Source organism: Ixodes scapularis, unplaced genomic scaffold (assembly GCF_016920785.2).
Source record: "Ixodes scapularis isolate PalLabHiFi unplaced genomic scaffold, ASM1692078v2 ptg000890l_1___fragment_4___debris__unscaffolded, whole genome shotgun sequence".
Classification (NCBI taxonomy): Eukaryota; Metazoa; Arthropoda; class Arachnida; order Ixodida; family Ixodidae; genus Ixodes; species Ixodes scapularis.
Genome location: NW_024610066.1, coordinates 67,143 through 88,663, shown reverse-complemented (window position 1 = coordinate 88,663; position 21,521 = coordinate 67,143). Strand labels below are relative to the sequence as shown.

The window sequence follows — 21,521 nt, the reverse complement described above, 5'->3', positions numbered from 1 at the left end:
AAAGTAAGAAGCTTGGTCTTTGTAATATTGATATCCATTTGCCATTTAACGCACCATAACCATAGCGAATCAAGGTCACGCTGGAGGGCGAAGCTATCTTCGTTCGAGATAATGCGCCTGTATATTACGCAGTCGTCAGCGTATAGCCGAATTTTTGAACGAATTAAGTTAGGTAGATCATTAATGTAAATTAAAAAGAGAAGAGGGCCGAGGACGGAGCCTTGCGGGACACCGGATTTTACTGAGATACTTCGAGATGAGTCGTTATGAATCGAGACTGATTGAGTTCTTTCAGAAAGGAATTCTTTGATCCAGTCTACAAGAGACTGATGCATATTAAGTGACTTAAGTTTACTTATCAAACGCTGGTGCGGGACCCGATCCAACGCTTTCGAAAAATCGATAAAGATAGCGTCAGTTTGCGTTTGTGAATGAATGTTGTCATGGATATCAGTGATAAATTCAAATAACTGAGTTTCACACGACTTCTCTTTACGGAAGCCGTGTTGGTTAGGGAGAGAGAGAGAGAGAAAACGTTTATTGAAACAACAGGAACGGGGTAGGGGAGAAAAGAGTTAGGAGCTGTGGGCGGCCATCCTATTCCGGTAGGCCGCGTGCCGCGGCTGCCATCCTCGCCCGAGAGATCAGGGCCTCCTGGTCTTCGAGCTGGCAGCTCTGCAACACGCACTCCCACTGCTCAAGGGTAGGGGATCTGGGTGGTGGAGGGTTGGTGGGGCACGTCCAGACGAGATGAGCCGTGGTGCTGGGCTCATCGCATGGGGGGCAGTTCAGTGGGTAGTTAGCAGGAGAGATGTGGTGGAGATGGAGGTGATTGTAATACGTGTTGGTTTGAAGTCGGCGCCAGATGCGGGCGTCAGCGGTAGAAAGGGAAGGGTGGGGAGGGGGATAGGTGCGTCGGGTTGCTCTGTAGTGGTAGAGGATGTCAGCGTATGTTTGGGAGAGGGGCGTAAGGGAGTTGGCAATGCTGGCTGCGTTGTTGGCCTCTTCTGGGAATGCCCGGTGAAGGAGAGCTCGGGCGGTGGCGTGTGCCACCTCGTTCCCAGGGAGGGCAGTGAGGCTGGGTGTCCACACTATGCGGGCATGAGGGAGGGTGGGGCATTGAGTAAGGATGGCCAGGGTAAGAGCCGAGACTCGTCCGAGTGCAAAGCGACGGCAGGCAGCTTGTGAGTCAGACATTATTGTTATGCTGGGACTCGTGGCTTGGGTCATTGCGAGGGCAATGGCTGCTTCTTCGGCCGTGGTAGTAGACGCTGTGCAGACGGTTGCTGAGGTGAGGAAGGCATTGTCGATGCGGGCAACAGTAGCGACGTGAGCTGGTCGTTGAGGATAGGGAGAGGCGTCTGTATAGAGGGTGGTCGGGTCGCTGCCGTATTTTCTGATGAGGAGGCGAGTGCGATGCTGACGACGGCCGGCGTTGTATGTAGGGTGCATATGACGCGGAATGGGAAGGACATGGATGTTGCGTCGCATTGACGGACGTATGCGTTGTGGCGAGTCCGGAGTTTGTACCACCTTTCGGCCTAGCGTTTTGAGCAAATGACGACCGGCGGGTGTGAGTTGTAGGCGCTGCAGTTGGTTTTGGAGATGGGCTTCAATAATCTCCGAGAGGGTGTTGTGTAGACCCAGTTTCAATAAGCGGTCGGTAGAAGTGAAGGTAGGCAGGCCGAGGGCTGTCTTATAAGATTTGCGGATTAGGACATCAATCTTGGCATGTTCTTGTGGTTTTAAAGTAAGACAGGGTGCCCCGTAGGTGATGCGGCTGATCAGCATTGCTTGAAGGATGCGGCAGTTATCTGTTTCCTTGAGTCCGTGTCGGCGAGAGCATATTCGTTGAATTAGGTGTGTAAGTTGGGAGACTGTCTGTATAAGTTTGGGGAGATACGCGGCCCCGGAGCCGTCGTGGTGGTAGTGAACTCCTAGGATGCGGAGGGTCTTGACGGTGGGGATGGCTTGCCCGTTGAGAGAAAGGGAAGGGTCCGGGGTAGGGTTTGGTGGGCGGCCCCGGGTTCGTGCTCGGAGGACGAGTAAGGCGGATTTTGATGGGGCGCAGCAGAGACCACAGGTTTGGAGATATTGGAGCGTAGTGTCGATTGCCTGTTGAAGACTGTCTTGCTGTTGTCCGGGAGAGCCTGTGTTGGACCATATGGTGAGGTCGTCTGCGTATAAGGCGTGCTACACGTGGGGAATTTGTTCAAGCAAAGTCGGGAGTCCCATGAGCGCTATATTGAAAAGTAGTGGTGAGACTACTGAGCCTTGGGGAGTACCCTTTGCCGGTGTGTGAAAGGTCTCTGTCTGGTAAGGGCCAATGTGGAGAGTGGCAGTTCGTTCTGTCAAAAAGGCTCTCACGTAGTTATATGTGGCAGACCCGCAGCCCGTGGTTTGAAGCTGGCCGAGAATGGCTGTGTGAGTGACCTTATCGAACGCGCCTTGTATATCGAGAGCAAGGACGGAACTGGGATGTACTTTGCTGAGGCAGTCGAGAATCCGTTCTTTGAGTTGGAGGTGGACGTCTTGCGCTGATAGGTGAGTGCGGAACCCGAGCATGGTGTGAGGTAACTGATTGGTGTCTTCTAGGAAGTCCGTTAGACGGCGAGTCACCAGATGTTCAAAAAGTTTGCCCACACAGGATGTGAGGGAGATCGGTCGTAAGTTGTCAAGAGTGATAGGTTTGTGAGGCTTGGGAAGTAGAGTGATATCTGCGTGGCGCCATTGAGGCGGTATAGTGCCGTTAGTCCAGTGGTGGTTGTAACAGGCAAGTAGGGATTCTAAGTGGTCGTCGTTAAGGTTACGAAGTAGCTTGTATGTTATTAAATCGTGTCCCGGTGCTGTTGTGCGGGTTAGCCGGGTGAGTGCTTGCGTGAGCTCGTCCTTAGTAAAAGGGCCATTAAGTTGAGGATTGGGCGTACCGGTGTAGTCCGGGTGCGAGGTAGTTGTCAGAGATGATGCATGTCCGAATAACTTGTGGCGGATCTGAGAGAGGAGTTGATCAGGCGGTTGAGAGTGGTTGTGCATTAGTCGGGCTATGCTTTGCGAAATTGCAGGTTTGGTAGGGGTATTTCCCAGGAGGTGACGTAGGATGTGCCAGGCTTTCTTGGTTGTAAGAGTGCCATTCATTTGGTCACAGAAGCCGCGCCAGTTTTGGGCTTGCAGTTGTTTGGCGTATTTAAGAGCCTCTTCAGTAATCTGGGCAATGCGACGCTTAAGCTTGCGATTGTGTTTATTTCGGCGCCATCGGTTTAGTAGGCTACGCCGTGCCGTCCAGAGATGGTCGAGATGGTTGTCTACTGCCGGTAGTTCCTGCGTGAGCGTGATTGTCTTGGTGTGAGAGTTTTGTAGACCAATGAGTTGTTGCGTCCATTGTTCCAGGTTATCGGTCAGAAGTATGCTTGGAAGTGGAGCTTCGCGGAAGGCTTGCCAGTCAGTGAGCTGCGCCGTGCCCGTCTTGCGACGGATACTCATGAGTGGGACAGTGAGAGCAATGATGTAGTGGTCACTGCCTAAAGTATCTGGCCGCAGATCCCATACAAGGTCGGTGGCGTTGCGACTGGATGTCAAATCCGGTATGGTGTCTCGGGTCACGGTAGTGCCCAGACGTGTTGGCAGAGTCAAATCGTTCTGCAGGGTGAAGTGGTGGTGCTGTGTTGCTTGTAGCAGAGCCGTGCCTTTTTTGGAGGCGTGGGGATAACCCCATGTAACGTGAGGTGCATTAAAATCGCCCAAGAGTAAGCATGGGTTGTTGCGAGTGTGCCGCACCGCCGCGCTGAGGAGGGCTTCGATTGCGGATAGGGGTTGTGTGGGCGGGCTGTAGACGTTCAGGATGTAGAGGCTTGGTGCTTGGGGCTTATGGGGAAGGATTTCGACGAGGACGTGGTCGATGGGTGATGTAATCGGAATTACCTGGGCTGTCAGTGATCGGGCGATGACGATTGCCGTGCGCTGGTGAGGGGGATTGGTGTAAGTATCATAACCACGAAGGCTGGGGCATGGAGTGTCAGTCTCTTGCAATGCAATGACATCCGGCGGGTTTTGGGAAACGTATAGTTCGAGGGCTGCTTTTTTGCTTTTAAATGATCGGCAGTTCCATTGGTAGATGGTGAGGGGCACTTGCGTGGTGGGTCTATTGGCCATCCGGTTTAGACTTCTTGGCTTGAGGGGGGTGATCCGAGAGAAGGGCGCGTTCAAGCAAGGAAATGCGTTCTGAGAGCAGTTCGAAGATGCTTTTGGTGGAGTCGGTTATCATTTTGCTTAGGTATTCTGAAGACTGCTGTACCTGTTGCTGAACTTGTGGGATGCTGCGGGCCGTAAATTGTGCGTCTATGATTTCCTCTACGTCGGCTCGTGTGATTAGAGGGGTAACCACGGGTACGTGCGGGGGTGGTTGGAACTGGGGGGCTCGCTCTGCTTCAAGGGCTTGTACCCGGCGTAGGAGGTCGGCATTTTGTTGTTGTAGGTTTTTGAGCAGGCCGAGGAGTGCCGTGGGAATGGTGGCGGGGAGTGGCGCGAGTTGGGATAGCGGGGGATAGTTTTGTGCGTCGCGTTGGGGAGGGAGTTGAGCAGTGGGAGCGCGAGAGGCAGCAGCACACCAGCTTACCTTGTCGGCGGCTTGCGTGAACGTCTTGCTGGTCGGCGAGTTGGGGAAGAAGCGGCGTGGACAGTCTTTACCCGCCGTGGTATGGGGTAGGGAGCACAATCGGCATTGAGGAATACACACATGGTCTGCTGACGGAGTCGGCTGTCCGCAGTGGAGGCATTTTGGGCTGTCAGGGTTAGGGCACACGTCCATGCGGTGCCCCAATTCACCACAGACGTGGCACACTTGCACGGAGCGGCGAAAAGGTCGGCAGCGCAGAAGCATACTGCCCCCCTTCACGTAGAATGGCACCCGAGTCCCTTGGAAGGTGAGAAGCGCGGAGCGGGTGTTGCCCATGATGCGCGCGTGGAGGAGGGTGGGGTAGTTGCCTTGGAGGTAGGCGCCTAGGTTGTCCTTGTTTATCGAAGAGTCAAGGCCATGGATGACCCCGCGACAGGTTCCCGGTGGCGGCTTCATATACGTAGAAAACTCGTAGGTCGAAGTTGAAATTTGCAGTTGCTGTATCTCGCTCAGCCTTACGGCCAGCTCGGGATCTGCGGTGCTTGCGACGAGTACATTGGGAGTAGGTTTTACCAAAAGAGTGACGGCTCGATAGAAAGTCGGAAGCGGCAGCTCTCATTTGGTTGACAGAGCTTCAGTCAGTGCAGCAGTGGTCAGGGTAGCAACGTTGAGGCCGGCGCGTGGGCGGAAGATGACCGTATAGTTGGTAGGCGGTAGGCGTGGCGGAGGCTCCCGGGGCGAGGGCTTGGGAGCCGGCGCTTGGTGTACCTGGGGTTGGCCGGCGGCTTGGCTTGTCGTCGTGGCGGTAGCAGTGATCTTCTTAGCGCGTTTCTTTAGAACAGTAATCCATGGGTTGTCTGGCGTGACGGTTCGCCCGCTGTCAGGGTCAGTATCCATGTCGGTGCTCGGCGACACGTGTGGAGGGGGCGCGTCGTTCATCTCGGGCTCGAGGTGCCGGCGCTGGTTCGAAACGATGTGGCTAGGCCTACAATGTAGGCCTAGCGGAGTCGGCGAGGCCGCAAATCTCGGGTCGTGATAATTGGGCAGCAGGGGTCCAGTGCGGCTTACCCAGGTGTCGAGTGGTTCCTTTCGTCGTTATACAGACGCTGGTGACAGTGCTTAGACCGTATACCGTTGTCAACCCTACCGAAAAATCCGGTATAACTTTTCCCTATCCGGATTATGGAACCGGAAATTTGTTTCTGGAAACCCAAAATCCAGATTGTAGACAAAGGAATAATTTCTGAAAACCTAAACTCCAGATAGAATCCGGATAGAGTCCAGATAGCTTTCCGGTTCCATAATCCGGATAGCGAAAAGTTATACCGGATTTTTAGGTAGGGAATGCACGGTTTGGCAGAACAAATCGGGAGCCGAAGCGAGGCGCGGGCGACTGCGTCAGCCCCCTGGTGGCGGACCTGTTGGTTAGGAAAACAGAAATTAATTTCTGTAAGGTAATTCACAATATGGCTGTAGATCACATGTTCCAGAAGTTTACAGGGTATGCTAGTTAGGGAAATGGGACGGTAGTTATTGGCGGACGTAGCATCACCGGATTTAAAAATAGGGGTAACTTTTGCATGTTTCCAGTCCTTAGGTAAGTATCCTTGGTCCAGACTTTGTTGAAATAAAAGTTGCAGAAGAATACTCGAGACCGGCAGCGCGAGTTTGAGCAGTTTAGACGTAATTCCGTCACTACCCGGGCTAGTTTAATTAGAAAGGTTGAGGATAAGCTGCCTTATCCCATCAGAATCAACAAAGATGCGATCAAGGAAAGAATTATTATAAATACTATCACAGGCAGGTAAAGGAAATGACTCATCAGTGAAAACCCCTCCAAAGAATTGATTAAAAGTAATCGCACTTTCTAAATCGGACAACGTATCCCCATGGATGTCAGAAAGACCGCTCGGGGCATTTTGACTTTTCGGAGGGCTAATGATTTTCCAAAATTTTTTAGGATTTGAACTTAGTAGTTGTTTAAGAGTGCCACCAAAGCAGGGCCGTAACCAGGAGGGGGGGGGGGGGGGGGGGGGTTAGGGGGTTCTGACCCCCCCCCCCCCCCCCGAAATTTTTTTCTGGGTACGGCCATGGTCGGTGCGCTTAAAGCCAGCCGATTTTAATCTCCACCTCTGCGCACGCGCAGTGGCACCGGTCGGCTACCGGGTACCAAACCGGGACCGGTTCTCCGGTTTGCTGTAACTCTCCATTATATGCCACCGATGCACATGATTCATAGGCGAAAATAAGACAAAATGGCCGCCGTTGTCCCCGAAACCCCCCCCCCCCCCCCCCCCCCCCCCCGAACTTTTTTTCTGGGTACGGCCCTGCACCAAAGAATCGTTGTTTGGCATCTTCAATTGCCTGCTTACAGAGTTTAGAATGGTTTAAATATTTGTCCCAAGAGGTCGTACTATTATGCTTCTTTGCACTTAAAAAAGTAGTTTTTTGGTGTTAAGGAGGCCTTTTAGATACCTCGAGAACCATGGCTTTTGTGTATTGGATGGTATTTTGATTTTAGGCACAAATAGATGCATAAGTTCTAAAAGCCTGTCCTTGATTAGAGTCCAGTTATCTTCAACTGATCTGAGACTAAAAGAACCCTGAAATTCGATAAGGAATGACTCGAGTGCCGAAGTAATCTCCGGTAGGTTTGTCCTAGCATAATCAAAGATGACTTTATGTTCGCAACACTTTTTGTGAACAGCAATGTTAGCGTCGATCACCACCATTCGGTGATCACTGATAGCGTCAATAGCATTTACAGATAGAATTAACTCCGGAATAGTCGCAAAGAATAAATCAAGAATCGCATTGTTTCGCGTAGGCACCAACACAGCCTGGTCAAGAGAACAAGATTTACAAATATCAATGAAGTCCCTACACTGCGAAGAACTTCTGCAACTACTCTCAGGCATAGGGCTTCACCCTATGCCTACCGAAGACAACATGGATTTAATAAAGTCATTGGGTTTTAGAGACAGCGAAGGGAGAGTGGATTTCAAGACTGTAGAGATTACGAAGCAAAGATTAAGTGAATGGTGGCAGAAAGCGAGGAAAAACTAGGTATTTTCTTCTTAACTGATGGCAAGGGGATTTTATAGCCCCACTTTCTTTGCACTGCGGAGTGAATATAGATTTCACATTTAAATATTCTAAGCTTAAATGGTAAAACAAAATGGCTAGGTGGCGTAAGCTACCGCCCGATCCAAAGGGCTCAGCCGCATTCATCCATCCATCCATCCAAACATGAGTTGGTGTATAGAAACGGATGTCCGGTGTACGTTCTACGGACGTCCGCTTCAGGCACAGGATATTCGCGCCTTCCACGGACATCCGACGGATATCCCTGGTTTGTTGGGAGTAAATTGAAGTAGACGTTTGGCAAACAAAATAGGTGCAGGGCTCAACCTGACCAAATTTCAACTGTGGTTCATTGGTAGTAGACAGGATTATTGAAAGTGAGCTCAAAGATACAATCGTGGGTTGAGGGGACGTTTGCATAACGCAGGCACAATACACGGCATGTCGGGAACTAAGAAAAGTGCCCCGGTCTTCCTTCTATATCGCTCGATAATGCTTAGAGTATTGTACATTCGAGGGAAGTCGGACAATTGAAAACGCAAACAACGCATTCGGTCACGGCGTGATAGCAGCCATTTTTGACTGCTGGTTTACCGCTCTAAGTTCACTCAAGCTCGTTGCGCGGAAGAAGTGTTACGGCCATAGAATTATTATAATGTACGCTAGAGGTTCAACTGGCGCTAGCATAGAGTTATTATAATGTACGCTAGAGGTTCAACTGGCGCTGGTGTCTATGCGACTTCCGGGAGGCAAATTGAAGCAGACCGCAACCAGTCTACTTTTGCGGTGCTCCTGTGCATTCATATAGACCTTTTCCATAGGGGCGCCGCCATCTTGAATTGTCGTCACTTCCAGTATGGGCGACGACAAAATAGTAAAACGTTTCAACCTGTAACCAGTAAAAAAATAGAGGGGAGCCAAAACGAGAATATGTGACGGTTAGGCTTATATCCCAGATGTCTTCTATTGGTGTGGCGACGGCAAAACAATGTTTTCGCCCATACTGGAAGTGACGACAATTCAAGATGGCGGCGCCCTTGTGGAAAAGGTCTATATGGGGAGGAGGACAGACCGTGACGCCCCAAGCGGTTAACCTAACAACTACACGGATGGGGACAACAAATACAATGACGCAGCGTTCGGCCGACATAACCGAACGCGGCGTCAGCGTTCGGCTGGAGTTCGTGTTCTCCAGCGAAGGGGAGGAGGGGCCCTTTTGTTTCCACTACGACCTGCATGAACAATGCAGCAGGTACGATCCCAGCTCAGCACAAAAGCCGTAGTGGGTCAAGCTCGCATTCTCTGAGGATAGATCCGGCACTTAACGTCGCTTTGTCGATTGTTAGTATTTTTTACATTAAACTGCGCCCCGCGCTCTATTGTAGAAGATGACATGGCCATGCCCATAAAGCCTTTTGGCATGTGCACAGGCCTTGTGTTGAGTAAACACCAAGCGTGGGGAAAACAAACGGGTCAGAGCGCCCCCTATAGTTCGATCTCCTCCCGACCAGGGCGCCCCTAGCGGCAAACGGGTCCGTTGGATCGGGCATCTTCTGCAGTCGCTGCGTTGGTTGTGCGTTGTAGTGGGTTAGCGCTGTAATTTCTGAGATGGCTATTCCGCACCAAGAAAGCCGCAACAATTGCTGCGTGGTCGGCAAGATCGCGCACGGCACGAAGTACTACATCGTCCCTTCGAAGCCGTACGAGGCGGAGTACTGCGCGACCTGGGTACGACTTGTGCGTCCATATAGGTTAGTGGTGTTTCTTACCTTCCAGTTCGCGCTTTGTTTAAGCTGCTGACGAATAATACAATTTACTTTTTTTTTCTCTTCTAGCGACGATGGAACAGCATCGACACCGACGGCAAACTCTAAAGTATGCAGCAAATACTTCACCGGAATCGAGAAGCGGAATGCGGTCGCCCTCCTAAGCCTACCGTTGGATGTTTCCATCAGCCTACAGGAAGATAGTAAAGAGAATCGCGGAACGCGCGAAAAAAATTCGCCCAGTTGTTGTCGAGCTGATTCAGAAATAAACGTACATAATTACCGCAGTCCACTCAACGCCAACAAAATTTTTTTGCGGGCGCGCTTAATTTTGTTTGCAGAGTACGGTGCTCCGAGACATCCACTTGTCCGTCGAAACGGACCTCCTTCACGTCGCACACGCGGCCAGATTCATGAAACAGTTTTCTCTTCGTCATATTGGCACCACGGAATAAGCTTTCTGGATTCGTAACCGCCTTAAACTCCGTCGTAATCACCCCGGGAACACTGCCCAGACAACACCAAACGTCCCTCGGACGTCCTAAAAACGTGCGAACGTCCCACGTCCCATTGCTGACGTCCTGCGGACGTCCCACGGATGTCCGGGGCGGCATAATCCGGAACACGTCCCAGCGCGACTGTAATCAGGACACGCTTTTTTTTTTTTTTTTTTTTTTTGACGATTACAGCAGCGGCTTTACGCACTGTCACCGCACAAGATCGTGGCTCGTATTGCAATCGTCGCTTTTGGTTCAGCCGTTAGAAAAATCAGTTTCAAGTTATTTTGGGTTTTGATCATCCGCGCTTGCCGTACAGTCGGCGTACGCGCCCCTACAAATTGCACCGCCCTTTCTCCGCAATAAATGTGCCGGCGTGCAACCACGGCGAACGGAGGGAGCCAAAAACAGAAAAAGCGACCTATCGTATTTCTTGAGTCTTGTCGCCAACAGAATCACTCGCGTTGCTTCGCAGACACACCAAGAGCAAGAGCGATAGTAAAAAGCCTAAAGGCAGCTCTTTTAAATTCTCAGGCACACAAGAACAAAAATTATGTTAAAAAATGAACCGCTTTAAATACATTCGAAAGCGGAACTATGGCGAAACCGAAACGGTCCTAAAACTCGGTTAGTTTCTATTTTTAATTTCACAATCATTTTTATACCATATATTTATATATTTTTACAAATTATTTTTTTAATAAAACATAGATAATTACATTAGTGAAATTAAGTAATTCAGGCAGAGCTTTCAATCGCCACCGCTGTGCAATCATCATCATCATTAATAGCGTGCGCGCGGGAAAGCTGCAGCCCTGGCAGCCCTAGTAGAACGCCGTCTCTCGGCGACTAGTGGCGAACGCCCGGAGGTTCCAACTGCGGTCAGAAATGCATGGAGAACGTGAGAAAATCGTTGTTTCTTCAGTTTTGTGGGGATGTGCGGAATGGAAATCATTTTTGACATAATAATTAAACATTTTAGAATAATATGCGATAAGTTTTGTGCCATACAAGGACGTAACTTTTTTTAAAAAATTGCCTGAGCGGCATCATGCAGCAGACGACACGGCGACGTCACACCATTCACGTGACCCGCTCCGGCCAACCCGAAAAGCTCATCTCCGCTGCGAGCAAAAATCGTCTGCTTCAAACGCCATTGCCTTGGAAATTGCCTTCTCAAAATTTTCACACGCATCCGATATTATTAAAACTTTGGTAAAGTGTTTAGCGCTTTACTAACTTCACGACAGGCTAGTTTTGAAAAATGTGAACTCGCCGTTACTTTTTTAATCAGCCGTGTTATGTCGATCTCCATGTATTCTCCCATAGGGCGGGCCGCCTCCTGGAACCCTGAGTACCACGTGACTCGCGCCGAGCCGCTCTGTCGGCCATGTTGTCGGCAAAACACGGGGTTCAAAGGATTGCGCTACTCTGCTCCGTAGGAGCTATATAGTGCTCTAGGCAGCCCTACAGCCGACTACAGCCCGGAGTCCGGAGTGCTGCCGTGCTGCCGTGCTACCGTGCTACTGTGCTACTGCGCTAACCTGACAACTCACTAGCCACCATGGCTGGAGGAAGTAAGTATGATTTAACGTTTTGTTTGAAGCGGCAGTCGGGATTTTTACCAAACCGGTCCCCTGATCCGCCACAGCGGTATTGAGGCTCGCGCTCCCCCTTTGAAGCAGCGCGCGGCCAGAGGGCTACCGCGCTCGCAATAGCCAACAGTAACGCTTTGCTAATACTCCGTATTATGTGACATGACTTTAGGCCGAGTAATGAAAGTGTTACAACATTTCCATCGTTCGCAGAGCTTGGCTGTTGCAAGACAAGGCGAACCACTCGAAGATCGTAAATATGGACAATATGGCTGCTCTACCCAGAACAACAGCTTATCGGCGCGTTCGTCGTGCGGCGGAAAGCGATCTCAAACTTATACTGTCAGTTAGTAGAGAAAATGCAATGTGCTCAGCTGAAGCTTTGGATGAGGCTTCTGTAGAAAGGCCCGCTGGGTCGCCGGAACTAGTTGCAGGAGCGCCGCAAAAACACGCGGGATCGCCGGAACTAATTGCAGAACCATCACGTCTCTCGTATCAGCAAGATGTCCCGACAACGTGCTGTTTTTCTGAGACTGTGCCTGATACTCCGGAACCGGTCTTCGGTGCAAGCGCCATTCACTCGAGACGAGGCGTCCCTGTAGATTCGGAAGGCTTGCCTTACAGTCGTGAACACCATTTAGAAAGAGACAATCGAAGGAATGTCGAGTTGGATGAATTGTCTGAATCAGAGGAATCCGACGTTTCACGTTTCAAGGAAAAGCTGCGGCGGTGGAGCGTAGAGGGGGCTGTTCCTCATGATACCGTTACAAAGCTCCTGAAGATACTGCACTCGCATTCTTGTTTCTCAGACCTCCCAACATGTGCCAGGGCACTTTTGTCTACACCAAGAGTCACTGATAATGTGAGGCCCATGGATTCCGGCCATTACTGCCATTTAGGCTTGAGTGAGGGGCTCAGGGCAGCGCTGCAACCTGTGCGCAATATACCAGATCCAATAATCCTTCATGTGAATGTAGATGGACTACCATTGACGAAAAGCACGCGGGATCAGTTCTGGCCCATTCTCTGCCAAGCTGCTAACTGTGCAGGCAGTGACCCATTTCCAGTTGGTGTCTATCATGGCCAGTGTAAGGCTCTTCAGTCAAATGTCTTCCTTAGTCCGTTTGTGTCTGACCTGAAAGGTGTTCTCTCTGAAGGTGTTGCTATTGGCAACAGGGTCTTCCGAGTGCAAGTTGGAGCAATAATCTGCGACGCGCCTGCCAAGTCATACATTCTTGGCACCAAAGGGCACAGCGGCTACTTCAGTTGCTCAAAGTGCACGACTGAAGGAGAATATGTGCGGGGACGAATGTGCTTCCCTGATCTTGATGCTCCATTACAAACAAATGCTAGCTTTAGGCGTGCAGAGCAAGAGGACCACCACATCATGGAAACTATCTTAAAAGAACTTCCCATAGATATTGTTGACCAGGTGCCACTTGACTATATGCACCTCATCTGTCTGGGTGTTGTGCGCAAGCTTGTACTCCTTTGGCTGAAAGGTGATAAAACCTACCGCATTGGAAGTGCATCAAGAGATTCTGTGTCGGGAGCTAACATTGAAATGAGGCACTATGTGCCATCAGACATGTCTCGGAAGCCACGCAGCTTGTCCGACATTGATAGGTGGAAAGCGTCAGAATTTCGCTTGCTTGTTCTTTACACGGGGCCAGCGGTGCTGAGGTCAAGGATCCCCAAGCCTCTGATGGACAACTTCATGACACTTCACTGTGCAGTCACCATACTTTGCAGCCCATTACTCTGTAGAGAGCACTTAGGGTATGCAGAAAGGCTCTTAAGGCATTTTGTTGAGACCTACATAACGCTATATGGTAGACATGCAGTCTCTCACAATGTTCATGGCTTGATTCATGTGGCAAGCGACGTAAGAGTTCATGGACCTCTTCACAACTATAGTGCTTTCCCATTCGAAAATTACATGCGTAAACTCAAAAGCTATGTACGCAAACCAGAAAGGCCCCTGCAGCAAGTCTACAATCGAATCGTAGAAGAACGATTTTTGGTTGCATCTCCTGCTGTCAACACTGGAGAGTCGGCAGCATCGACTCCACCCGTCTCCTCTGTCTCCCTTGGAGGAGAAAGTTTCAAGCTGACAGCAAGGCATGAAGGTCGACCATTGCCGCTCGGATGCATTGGACCTCAGTACAAGACCGTGACGTTTCCTGCTGGCATCACCATCAAAACAAACAAAAAAGACTGCACTTGCATGTTAAAAGACAAGAGTATCATCAAAGTTGAAAACATTGCACGCACTGCAGTGAACTATCAACCAGTGTTGGTTGGAAGGAGGTACCAGAGTCTAGAAGACCTTTACAGCTATCCCTGCAGTTCATCATTGCTGAACATCTTCCTTGCATCTGAACTGTCTGACATTCACTTCTGGCCACTTTCAGAAATTGCAGTGAAATGTGTGAGACTCCCATTGGCAAACAAATTTGCCGTTATTCCAATGGTGCACCTACAGTGAAATTTTTTTATGGCTGCTTGTTTATTAATAATCTAGTTTATGATATTGTTTGTAGATGAACTGGACAAGCTAGTTCGGTTTTAGTATGCTGCATTAAAGAGGGAAAAATAACTCGGTGGACATGCAAATGCTTGCCTTTCCTGCTTCGCTCAGGTGACAAGTTTGCTATTGTAGCATTTCCTGAAGAAGATCACAGCTTGGCCATTATTCACAAAACATGGCTCGTTGAAAGCACTGAAACGACATTTTGGCCTAAGGAAAAAAATCCTAACAAGCGTCGTCGAATGACAATCGAAGGCGTCAAACCACAAGACAGTTGGATGCAGGTCAAATGCCTGATCAAGGACTGGGCTGGTAAGCGCTTTTTTGCTCTAAATTCTTTCCAGTTCTCAATGCGTAAATTTCTTTCAGACACATATGAGAAGGCGCTGGAGAAACTTCAGGCTCTGGAGTATACGTCAGACTTCACTAGTGAAGAAGAGCTAGGTCGTGGCAAGCGAAAACGCCGTCCGACCTTTCCTTTTGACTATGATGACAGCACCGACACTACAGGTTCCGACGATGAATATGAACCACCAAAACCACCCACGCCACCCCAGCCACGGAAGAAAACAGGTATGGCATCGTGCATTGTTGGCGATGCTCTAGGACGGTTGAAAAAAATAATTCTTTGAAAACATCTAGTGTAACTTCAAACGGCTTACTACCAACTATTCCTCCTTTTCCAGGTGCCAACTTCTCTAAGTCACCTCTGCATCACTCTGGTGTGTATACCTTATGTCTCTTCAGTGCATGTTCAGGTACATGGATTGAGTAAGTGTGACTATTTCCTCTGCAGCCCTGTACGAAACTGTCACGTCCCAAGCCACATCCCAAGCACGTGCCCAGTCTTCACGCATGCAGCCACAGTACATAGGTAACTGCTTGTGCACAAGGTGAGTGTTCTGTAGATAATTTAATTTTGATTCCAGGTCTCGACAATGTCCAGCTTGTACACGCATCCCACACGAACAGGATGATGTCCAGCCCGAGCATCCAGCCTACAGGTAGATCTTGCAGCTAAAGTTATGTTTTATGGATTCGACTCCTTTCTTTCTCACATGTTCTTGAATTTCCTGTTAACATTCAGCATTTTGTAGAGAATCTGTTTTCAATTTCAGGTGATGACTTGGGTCCACCAGTGCACACACCATATGCGAACATTTTGCCCCATTCAAGTATCCAGCCCACAGGTAGATCTTACAGCGGAAGTTGCATTTGATGGATTTGACACATTTTTTTCTCGCATGTTCTCGGATTTTCTTTAACATTCGGCATTTTGTAAAAAAACTCTTTTTGGTTTCAGGTGTCCACAGCGTCCCCCCAGTGCACACTCTATACAGGAGCAGGACACCTCACTCAAGCATCCGGCCTGCAGGTATATCTTGCAGCTTAAGTGGCATTCGATAGATTTGACTCATTTCTTTCTCACCTTTTTTAAATATTTTTATAGCATTCAGCATTTTGTGCAAAATTGCTTGTCAATTTCAGGTACCAATGATGTCCCTCTAGCGGCGGCAACACTGTGGCAGCAACACCCTGGTGAGTTTTATTTTGTGAATGCTAAAGTTTTCATATCCTTCGAAATAACATCAAAGCTGAGAACTGTTATGTACTGACTGACAGACTGGCGCTTATCAGCTCGTGGCCACTCGAGGAGCGTGGGCACTGAGCGCTCGAGGCTCGGGGTGCACGGGCTGACGAACGCCGGGCTCCGAATTGATTAAACCGATTTGACCAGTGGTCTCCTGTGAACCGACTCGATGTAACAAGAACAGCATTTTATAAAATTTCAGATGCACCTGTAACCCCTATGAACATGTCTCACCCTGGCACTGGACGGGTAAACACAGATGCACAGGTGCCTGGTATGTAATATCTATTTAGATCTTCAATCCGAAACAAATTTTGCGATAGTGGTTTCTGGGCTTCTACTTCTTATGCTACGTGCATGACAAAGACGATTCGGAAAAGGTATTGTGTCTAGAAACGTTTTTTTCTAATGAGTGTGAGTTGTCGTGAGGGGCATGGCTTTCCTAAAACATACAATATATGTCAGGAGCAGTATTTATCTTAGTGTTTTTATTTAAAGAGGCACTAAGGTGGTTTCCGAATAAGATTGTTCTTGATGTTATTTTATAGGTGCCAGTTAATAAATATATCCAGTGCCAAATTACGAAACTGCCTATGTATCTCGAGGCAACAGAAATACATGCATACTATACACACTAGAGCAATGAAAACACTTGAATGTGTGGAGATTTTGACTGTTTGTACTGTTATAGTTTGTTTTGAAAAGAAGTCCGATCCACACGTTCAGAAATCACGCCACTCGTTGGCTGCACGAAAAGCCATCGCTAGCAATTGGCTGACAAGCGCCCCTTGTTGGCTGCCTCTCAATAATATTCATCTCAGAGAAGGGGGCGTGTAACAATCTTTAATCGTGTTTTTAGTAGGAAAATGGGCCACGCCTGATTGTGTAATTTCGGGTTTTCAGAACGCTTGGAGCACTTAGATTGAGTTATTGTCACTAAAGAACTCTCAGAAACTGCTTTCATACTCCTTTAACTTTGCTATATCACGGAGAGTTACTATTTCATGTTATGTCAACAGTTCTGCAATGAGGATGCTACTGTGGCTGCAAGATGGAGCTCTGTTCTGTCCATTTCAGTGTTTATGGAAAGGATCCTGTTGGCACTGAATTCCATCAAGGTGACACAGCAGACCCACTCCGAGTACTTTAGCTTGCTGCTCAGAAACACCAAAGATGCCCCACTTGATCCAGAGGGCCTGCCGGACTTGCCTTTTTCTACAGTACAGGACTTCGTGCACTTTGACAAAGAGCTGGAGGTCGACAAGAGAGCAAGACTTCGTATGGTAAATGATGGTTATTCTAAACTAAGCTCTGTATTTTGCATCTATGCATGATTGAACTTTTTTTTTTCTTATGAGCAACTGTATTTTTGGAACTCCACCTTGTAAATATTCAGGTGATAAAGGTTTCCTTACCAGGTGCCAGAGTTCAGTTACAAGCATAGCTTATAATAGAACCTCATTAGATGCATGAACACAATTTCGTGTTAGTAATCACATTTCATGACTGAATTCCTGAACAGGTACTTCAGTGTTGTCAATAAAATCTTATTTTTTAAGTTTAGATATACCTAACTTTAATTTGCATCATGTGTATATGTCGGTCACTCTTACAGTACCGAGAAGGCGAGTCAAAATTGGGCGGAAATGATCTCATAGTGCCCATACTTCTAAGCATGTGGTTTTGTTTCTAAGATTTATGTGCATCCGTAGGGAAGATGTTCCTGCTATGCCATCAAAATCGATATCTCAACATAGCTATTAGAACTACGGCACATTTTGAAAATTTTTCAGTGTTTTAACAATGTGAATGCTTTATGTGCCAGTGGTGATAAAACGCTTGAGAACCACTATGCTTATGAAACCACACTAAGATTGTGATATGCTTAAAATTCTAAATGAGTTAGTAGTTTAATGTTAGCCCATATTTCTGATCTGATTGCTGTTTTGATTCTTTTTTACCAGAGACAACACATGTTAGTTCAAGGAGGTGATACACCTAAAGAACGGACCACCCGAATTTTGAGAAGTATACTATCTTCAAGTGTCGCAGCCGAGTACAGCTGGTGTGGCGCCAAGGGAAAACACAAGTTTTCTGATCTCAACATCTGCAAGCTCCTGTGCAGTAAGTTAGATATCTGAACCTGCACAAGTGCAATTCTTAGTATGTACTGAAGTCTAATATAAAAGAATAGTGCAAAACCTTTTTGGAAAATTTGGTATATAACTTGATATAAGAGTGTAACAAATGAAATAATTAGAGCATATTTTCCAGTGTGTAAGTCACTTTTTTTTCCCAGTGTTACATTGATGTTCTTATACAGCAGAGCAGTTTATAACAGGCACCTGCACTTGTCCCGCCACCAACCACCGAAGAAAAAAAGACATGTTCTTATTTCTTTAAAATGGTACACAGTAACGGTCCTAGATCCATGAGACGTAGCCTTCAGGTACCGTGGATCGGCTTTTCCACATAATGCCCGGGAATGTGATGGCTACCTGTAGAAGGGTTTTGTATCATTTCATAGATGCACGTTTCACTGACAACTTTTTATTGACACACATTTCATTGGCACTGCTTACACAAAGCACATGCCGCTGCATCATCTAGCTGTTCTGGCTACTTTGAGCACCAGTTTTTATTTAGAAGTAGTGCTTGCAACTAGTTTCTGTTCATGAGAGTAGTACCAGTTACTAGCATCTTGAGCTAGTCACTTACTATTTCGCTAGGTGGATTGCATTGGACTTTTGGCTTTATTTTGCTGATTCCGGCAAGCTAGGCTTTCTAACAGACCGCGTTGCGCACTGTCATCCCTTGCTTCACTCCGCTTGGGAGTTTAACATCCCCTCCGGCTCCCGCCTTTGGTAAGCCTGTTTGGAATCGCCAAAGGCTTAGCCGGCTAGGATAGTAATGGGGATGGCGGAAACAGAATGTCGGCAAAGAGGCTCCGCTTTATTACATGCCAACAACATCCAGGCCACCAAAGAAGTACATGCAAGGCTATGTCGCGAAGAAGAGGCTGTCGAAGGATCTGTCAATGAAATAGCATTCAATGAACTGATTGCTACTGCTGTAGAGTGACGCAGGCACATCAAAACAAATTTGCTTCAAGGGTTGTGTTTCTCATTTGGTTTGTTTGCAAGAATAATGAAATTGGTTCCTGCTTATGCATACTTTGCCTGAAGTTGTTGATATGGCAGTTAGCTTGACTGCATAATGCAGCTCACATTTTTTCTGCCAGTCTAAAATATCTTGCTGAACTTGACAACAACTTTTTTATATGCAGGCACCCTCACCTACCGTCAAAACTTGGAAGAAGCCAAGGCAACTAAGAAGGACATAGAAAAAGCAGGCATGTCGTGGCTCCGTCATGCTGCTGAGCGGGCAGCGGCAGAAAAAAAGTCCATGGGAAGGAAGGACGGCACACCATTTACACTAGACTAAGAAATCACTTCAACAGGGCAGCCCTTTGAAAGGAACTATGCAAGTCTGTTTCTTAACGTTTTGCACTACAATTTGCAACGGCGGTGCCCGCAGGGAGTGTGGTAATGTATCTGGAGAGTTACATTTTCAAAGAAACAACTTAATTGAGTAAAAGTTTAAAAGTCTGAATGCTTTTCTCTACATATGGTGTTTGCTTGCTTATGGCACACATCTGATTGTTGCAACAGCTGATAAACTGCAGCAGCAGTTCACAAATAAAATACTCGCATAGCATTTTTGGTTTGGAAAAGACCGTCTGCTTTGACCGAGGGGGCCGTATGTCGGCTGTTTCACCAGTCAGACTTGTGACGTTAGGCGAATGCTGCAGATAAGAAGACATTCCTATTTTTTACTTTCTTCTCAGGTAAAGCCATTCATTGAAATTTGGATGGAAAATTTCACCACCTACGGATACCAGTGTCGTAAATTGTAGCACAGTACATTAAGACAACAATTTATACAGTTCCTTTGAAGTGCCCTGTATGTAAGATGTGCACCAATATTTTTTTGGCAATTCACTATCGATTCAATATTCTAACAGCCATTCTGGCATTTCAGTTTTGTGATACTTTATACAAGATGTATTTGTCACACTTGTTTACACTACTCTTTTCTATGCAGTTCATGCATTTTTTCCTGTATTAAGCAAGTTCAGAGTCACTGATGTCACTTGCTTTTAGTATAAATTTAGCTATTCAGTGCTCGGCTGCTATTGTAGACTTTGTGCATTATTTAATGTAGATGTCTGGTCTTGCTGACCTTGGTCACATGGCAATATTTTTTCTAGATTTTGCCAAAGTAATTCTTTTGCACGACTTGCATACAATCATTATACACTGTTGGCCCCTAAGCTGAAAGGGGGTTAGTCATTTTTACTGGCATTACTGTCCTGCAACTTGCATTTTTAGTACTTGGCATGTACTGCTTCTATGCCTTGCCATAACTGTATTTCAGTTTTAGATAATGTGTTATTTTTTTTATAATTAACAACTCTAGTGCAATACTGTGATAACATATTCTATGTTTCTGCACTTCAAAGGAAATGTTTGAGTGATATGCAGAAGTAAGCATTCTAGTGAAATACTGTGATAATATGAGGGGGCATCAAAACGTTTCTGAACTGGCATCCCTGAACAAAAACAAAACAAGTACAGCAGTGTGACACTTCCTGACAAGCTTGCAGTCTGTGCCGAAATTTACTGTGCAGGGCGAGAGTGATCTCTAGCTGTGCTTGTTTGTTCAGAAGGGATTTTACAACTTTCTCACCGTGAAACACAAATGAAAAACTCAAACCACGTCCATACATCATTTTCTGTGAAAATTGAGAAGAACACATTAGAAACTCCGTCAGCAAGCATTCGGTGACTGATCTAGGTTACACAAATCTGTGAGTGGCATGGACATTTTAAGTGAGGCTGAGAATGGCTTGAAAACAATGAATCAAGAGGATGCCCTCCAACAAACCTAACATTTAAAAATGCAGAAAAAATCCTCGTTAATTCAGTAACACTTTCTGAGAACGATTTCGGACATTGCTGAACAACTCGACATTATTTATGGTTCAGCAATATCCGAAATGCGCTTCCGACGGTCTTCGTGAAATAACATAGATTTTTTTTCGGCATTCTGAAATGTTATGTTTCTCGGAGGGCATTCTCTTCATCGTCTCCAAGGAATTCTTGGCCTTGCCTAAAATGTCCATGCCACTCACTTATACATGTTTTTACTAAATCATGGTCACCAAATGCTTGGTGAGGAGTGTGTGGTATTTTGACATGTTCTTCCCAATTCTCACAGGAAATTTGATGTAAACGTGCTGTTTGAGCTTTTTATTTGCCTTATGCGGTCAGAAAGTTGTGAAATACCTTTTAAACAAACAAGCATAGCTCGGAATTTATTTTGTCACCACACAGTGACTGGCAAGCCTGCTAGGAAGGGTCAGGTGTGTCGCACTGTGGTGCTGCATTTTCTTTTTGTTCAGTGGTGGCTGTCCAGATACTTATTGATGCCACCTCATATGTTATTTCTCTGTCTTTGCTTTTTACATTGAAATAATAAAGCTTTATTTGTTTCGAGACTTGTGTGGTCTTATCCCACTGTAGTGTAAATTAGTACACCAGTATGAAAATATACAATGTCCTATATATGTCCTAATAAAGTCCAGGAAACATCCTTTCCTGGACATCCTGAGGACGTCCTTTGGTGTTTCACTTTGGATGTCTTCTGGACATTATTCGGACATCCGCAGGACGTCCCTAATGTCCCAGTCGGGACATCCTTTGGATGTCCAGCGGATGTCTGTGTGTTGTCTGGGTGTCTGCTGTGCTGCTAATCGCCACTGCTTCCCCCCGATGATTCTGCAC

At 47.2% G+C, this 21,521-nt stretch overlaps 2 protein-coding genes across 4 annotated transcripts; both read left to right on the top strand.

The window, feature by feature from the left end:
* Window positions 1–11,425: 11,425 nt before the first annotated feature.
* LOC121834269 lies at window positions 11,426–15,506 on the top strand. Of its 3 annotated transcripts, XM_042288024.1 has the most exons (9): window positions 11,428–11,536; window positions 11,768–11,807; window positions 14,196–14,396; window positions 14,454–14,657; window positions 14,771–14,806; window positions 14,881–14,958; window positions 15,014–15,088; window positions 15,203–15,274; window positions 15,388–15,506. In XM_042288024.1, exons 3-9 carry the CDS (start codon window positions 14,327–14,329, stop codon window positions 15,489–15,491), a joined length of 639 nt encoding a protein of 212 aa, XP_042143958.1. In that variant the 5' UTR covers window positions 11,428–11,536; window positions 11,768–11,807; window positions 14,196–14,326; the 3' UTR covers window positions 15,492–15,506. The 3 variants fall into 3 exon arrangements, with proteins under 3 accessions (XP_042143957.1, XP_042143958.1, XP_042143956.1); XM_042288023.1 differs by lacking the exon at window positions 11,768–11,807 and having other exon boundaries at window positions 11,426–11,536; XM_042288022.1 differs by lacking the exon at window positions 11,428–11,536 and having other exon boundaries at window positions 11,556–11,807.
* Window positions 15,507–15,583: 77 nt separating this feature from the next.
* Window positions 15,584–21,235, top strand: LOC121834270. The gene is made up of 5 exons (XM_042288025.1): window positions 15,584–15,623; window positions 15,878–15,949; window positions 16,753–16,958; window positions 17,640–17,799; window positions 18,962–21,235. Exons 2-5 carry the CDS (start codon window positions 15,895–15,897, stop codon window positions 19,117–19,119), a joined length of 579 nt encoding a protein of 192 aa, XP_042143959.1. The 5' UTR covers window positions 15,584–15,623; window positions 15,878–15,894; the 3' UTR covers window positions 19,120–21,235.
* The last annotated feature ends 286 nt before the right edge of the window (window positions 21,236–21,521 follow it).

What these genes read in the sequence shown, in the direction of transcription:
- LOC121834269 (XM_042288022.1), top strand. Translation starts at nt 11,717, where the DNA reads ATGACTTTAGGCCGAGTAATGAAAGTGTTACAACATTTCCATCGTTCG. An exon ending in AGGCGAACCACTCGAAGATC is followed by an intron (nt 11,808 to 14,195) that starts GTAAATATGGAC and finishes TGCTTCGCTCAG; the next exon opens with GTGACAAGTTTGCTATTGTA. An exon ending in CATGCAGCCACAGTACATAG is followed by an intron (nt 14,959 to 15,013) that starts GTAACTGCTTGT and finishes TTTTGATTCCAG; the next exon opens with GTCTCGACAATGTCCAGCTT.
- LOC121834270 (XM_042288025.1), top strand. Translation starts at nt 15,895, where the DNA reads ATGAACATGTCTCACCCTGGCACTGGACGGGTAAACACAGATGCACAG. An exon ending in AGAGAGCAAGACTTCGTATG is followed by an intron (nt 16,959 to 17,639) that starts GTAAATGATGGT and finishes CTTTTTTACCAG; the next exon opens with AGACAACACATGTTAGTTCA. An exon ending in CATCTGCAAGCTCCTGTGCA is followed by an intron (nt 17,800 to 18,961) that starts GTAAGTTAGATA and finishes TTTTATATGCAG; the next exon opens with GCACCCTCACCTACCGTCAA.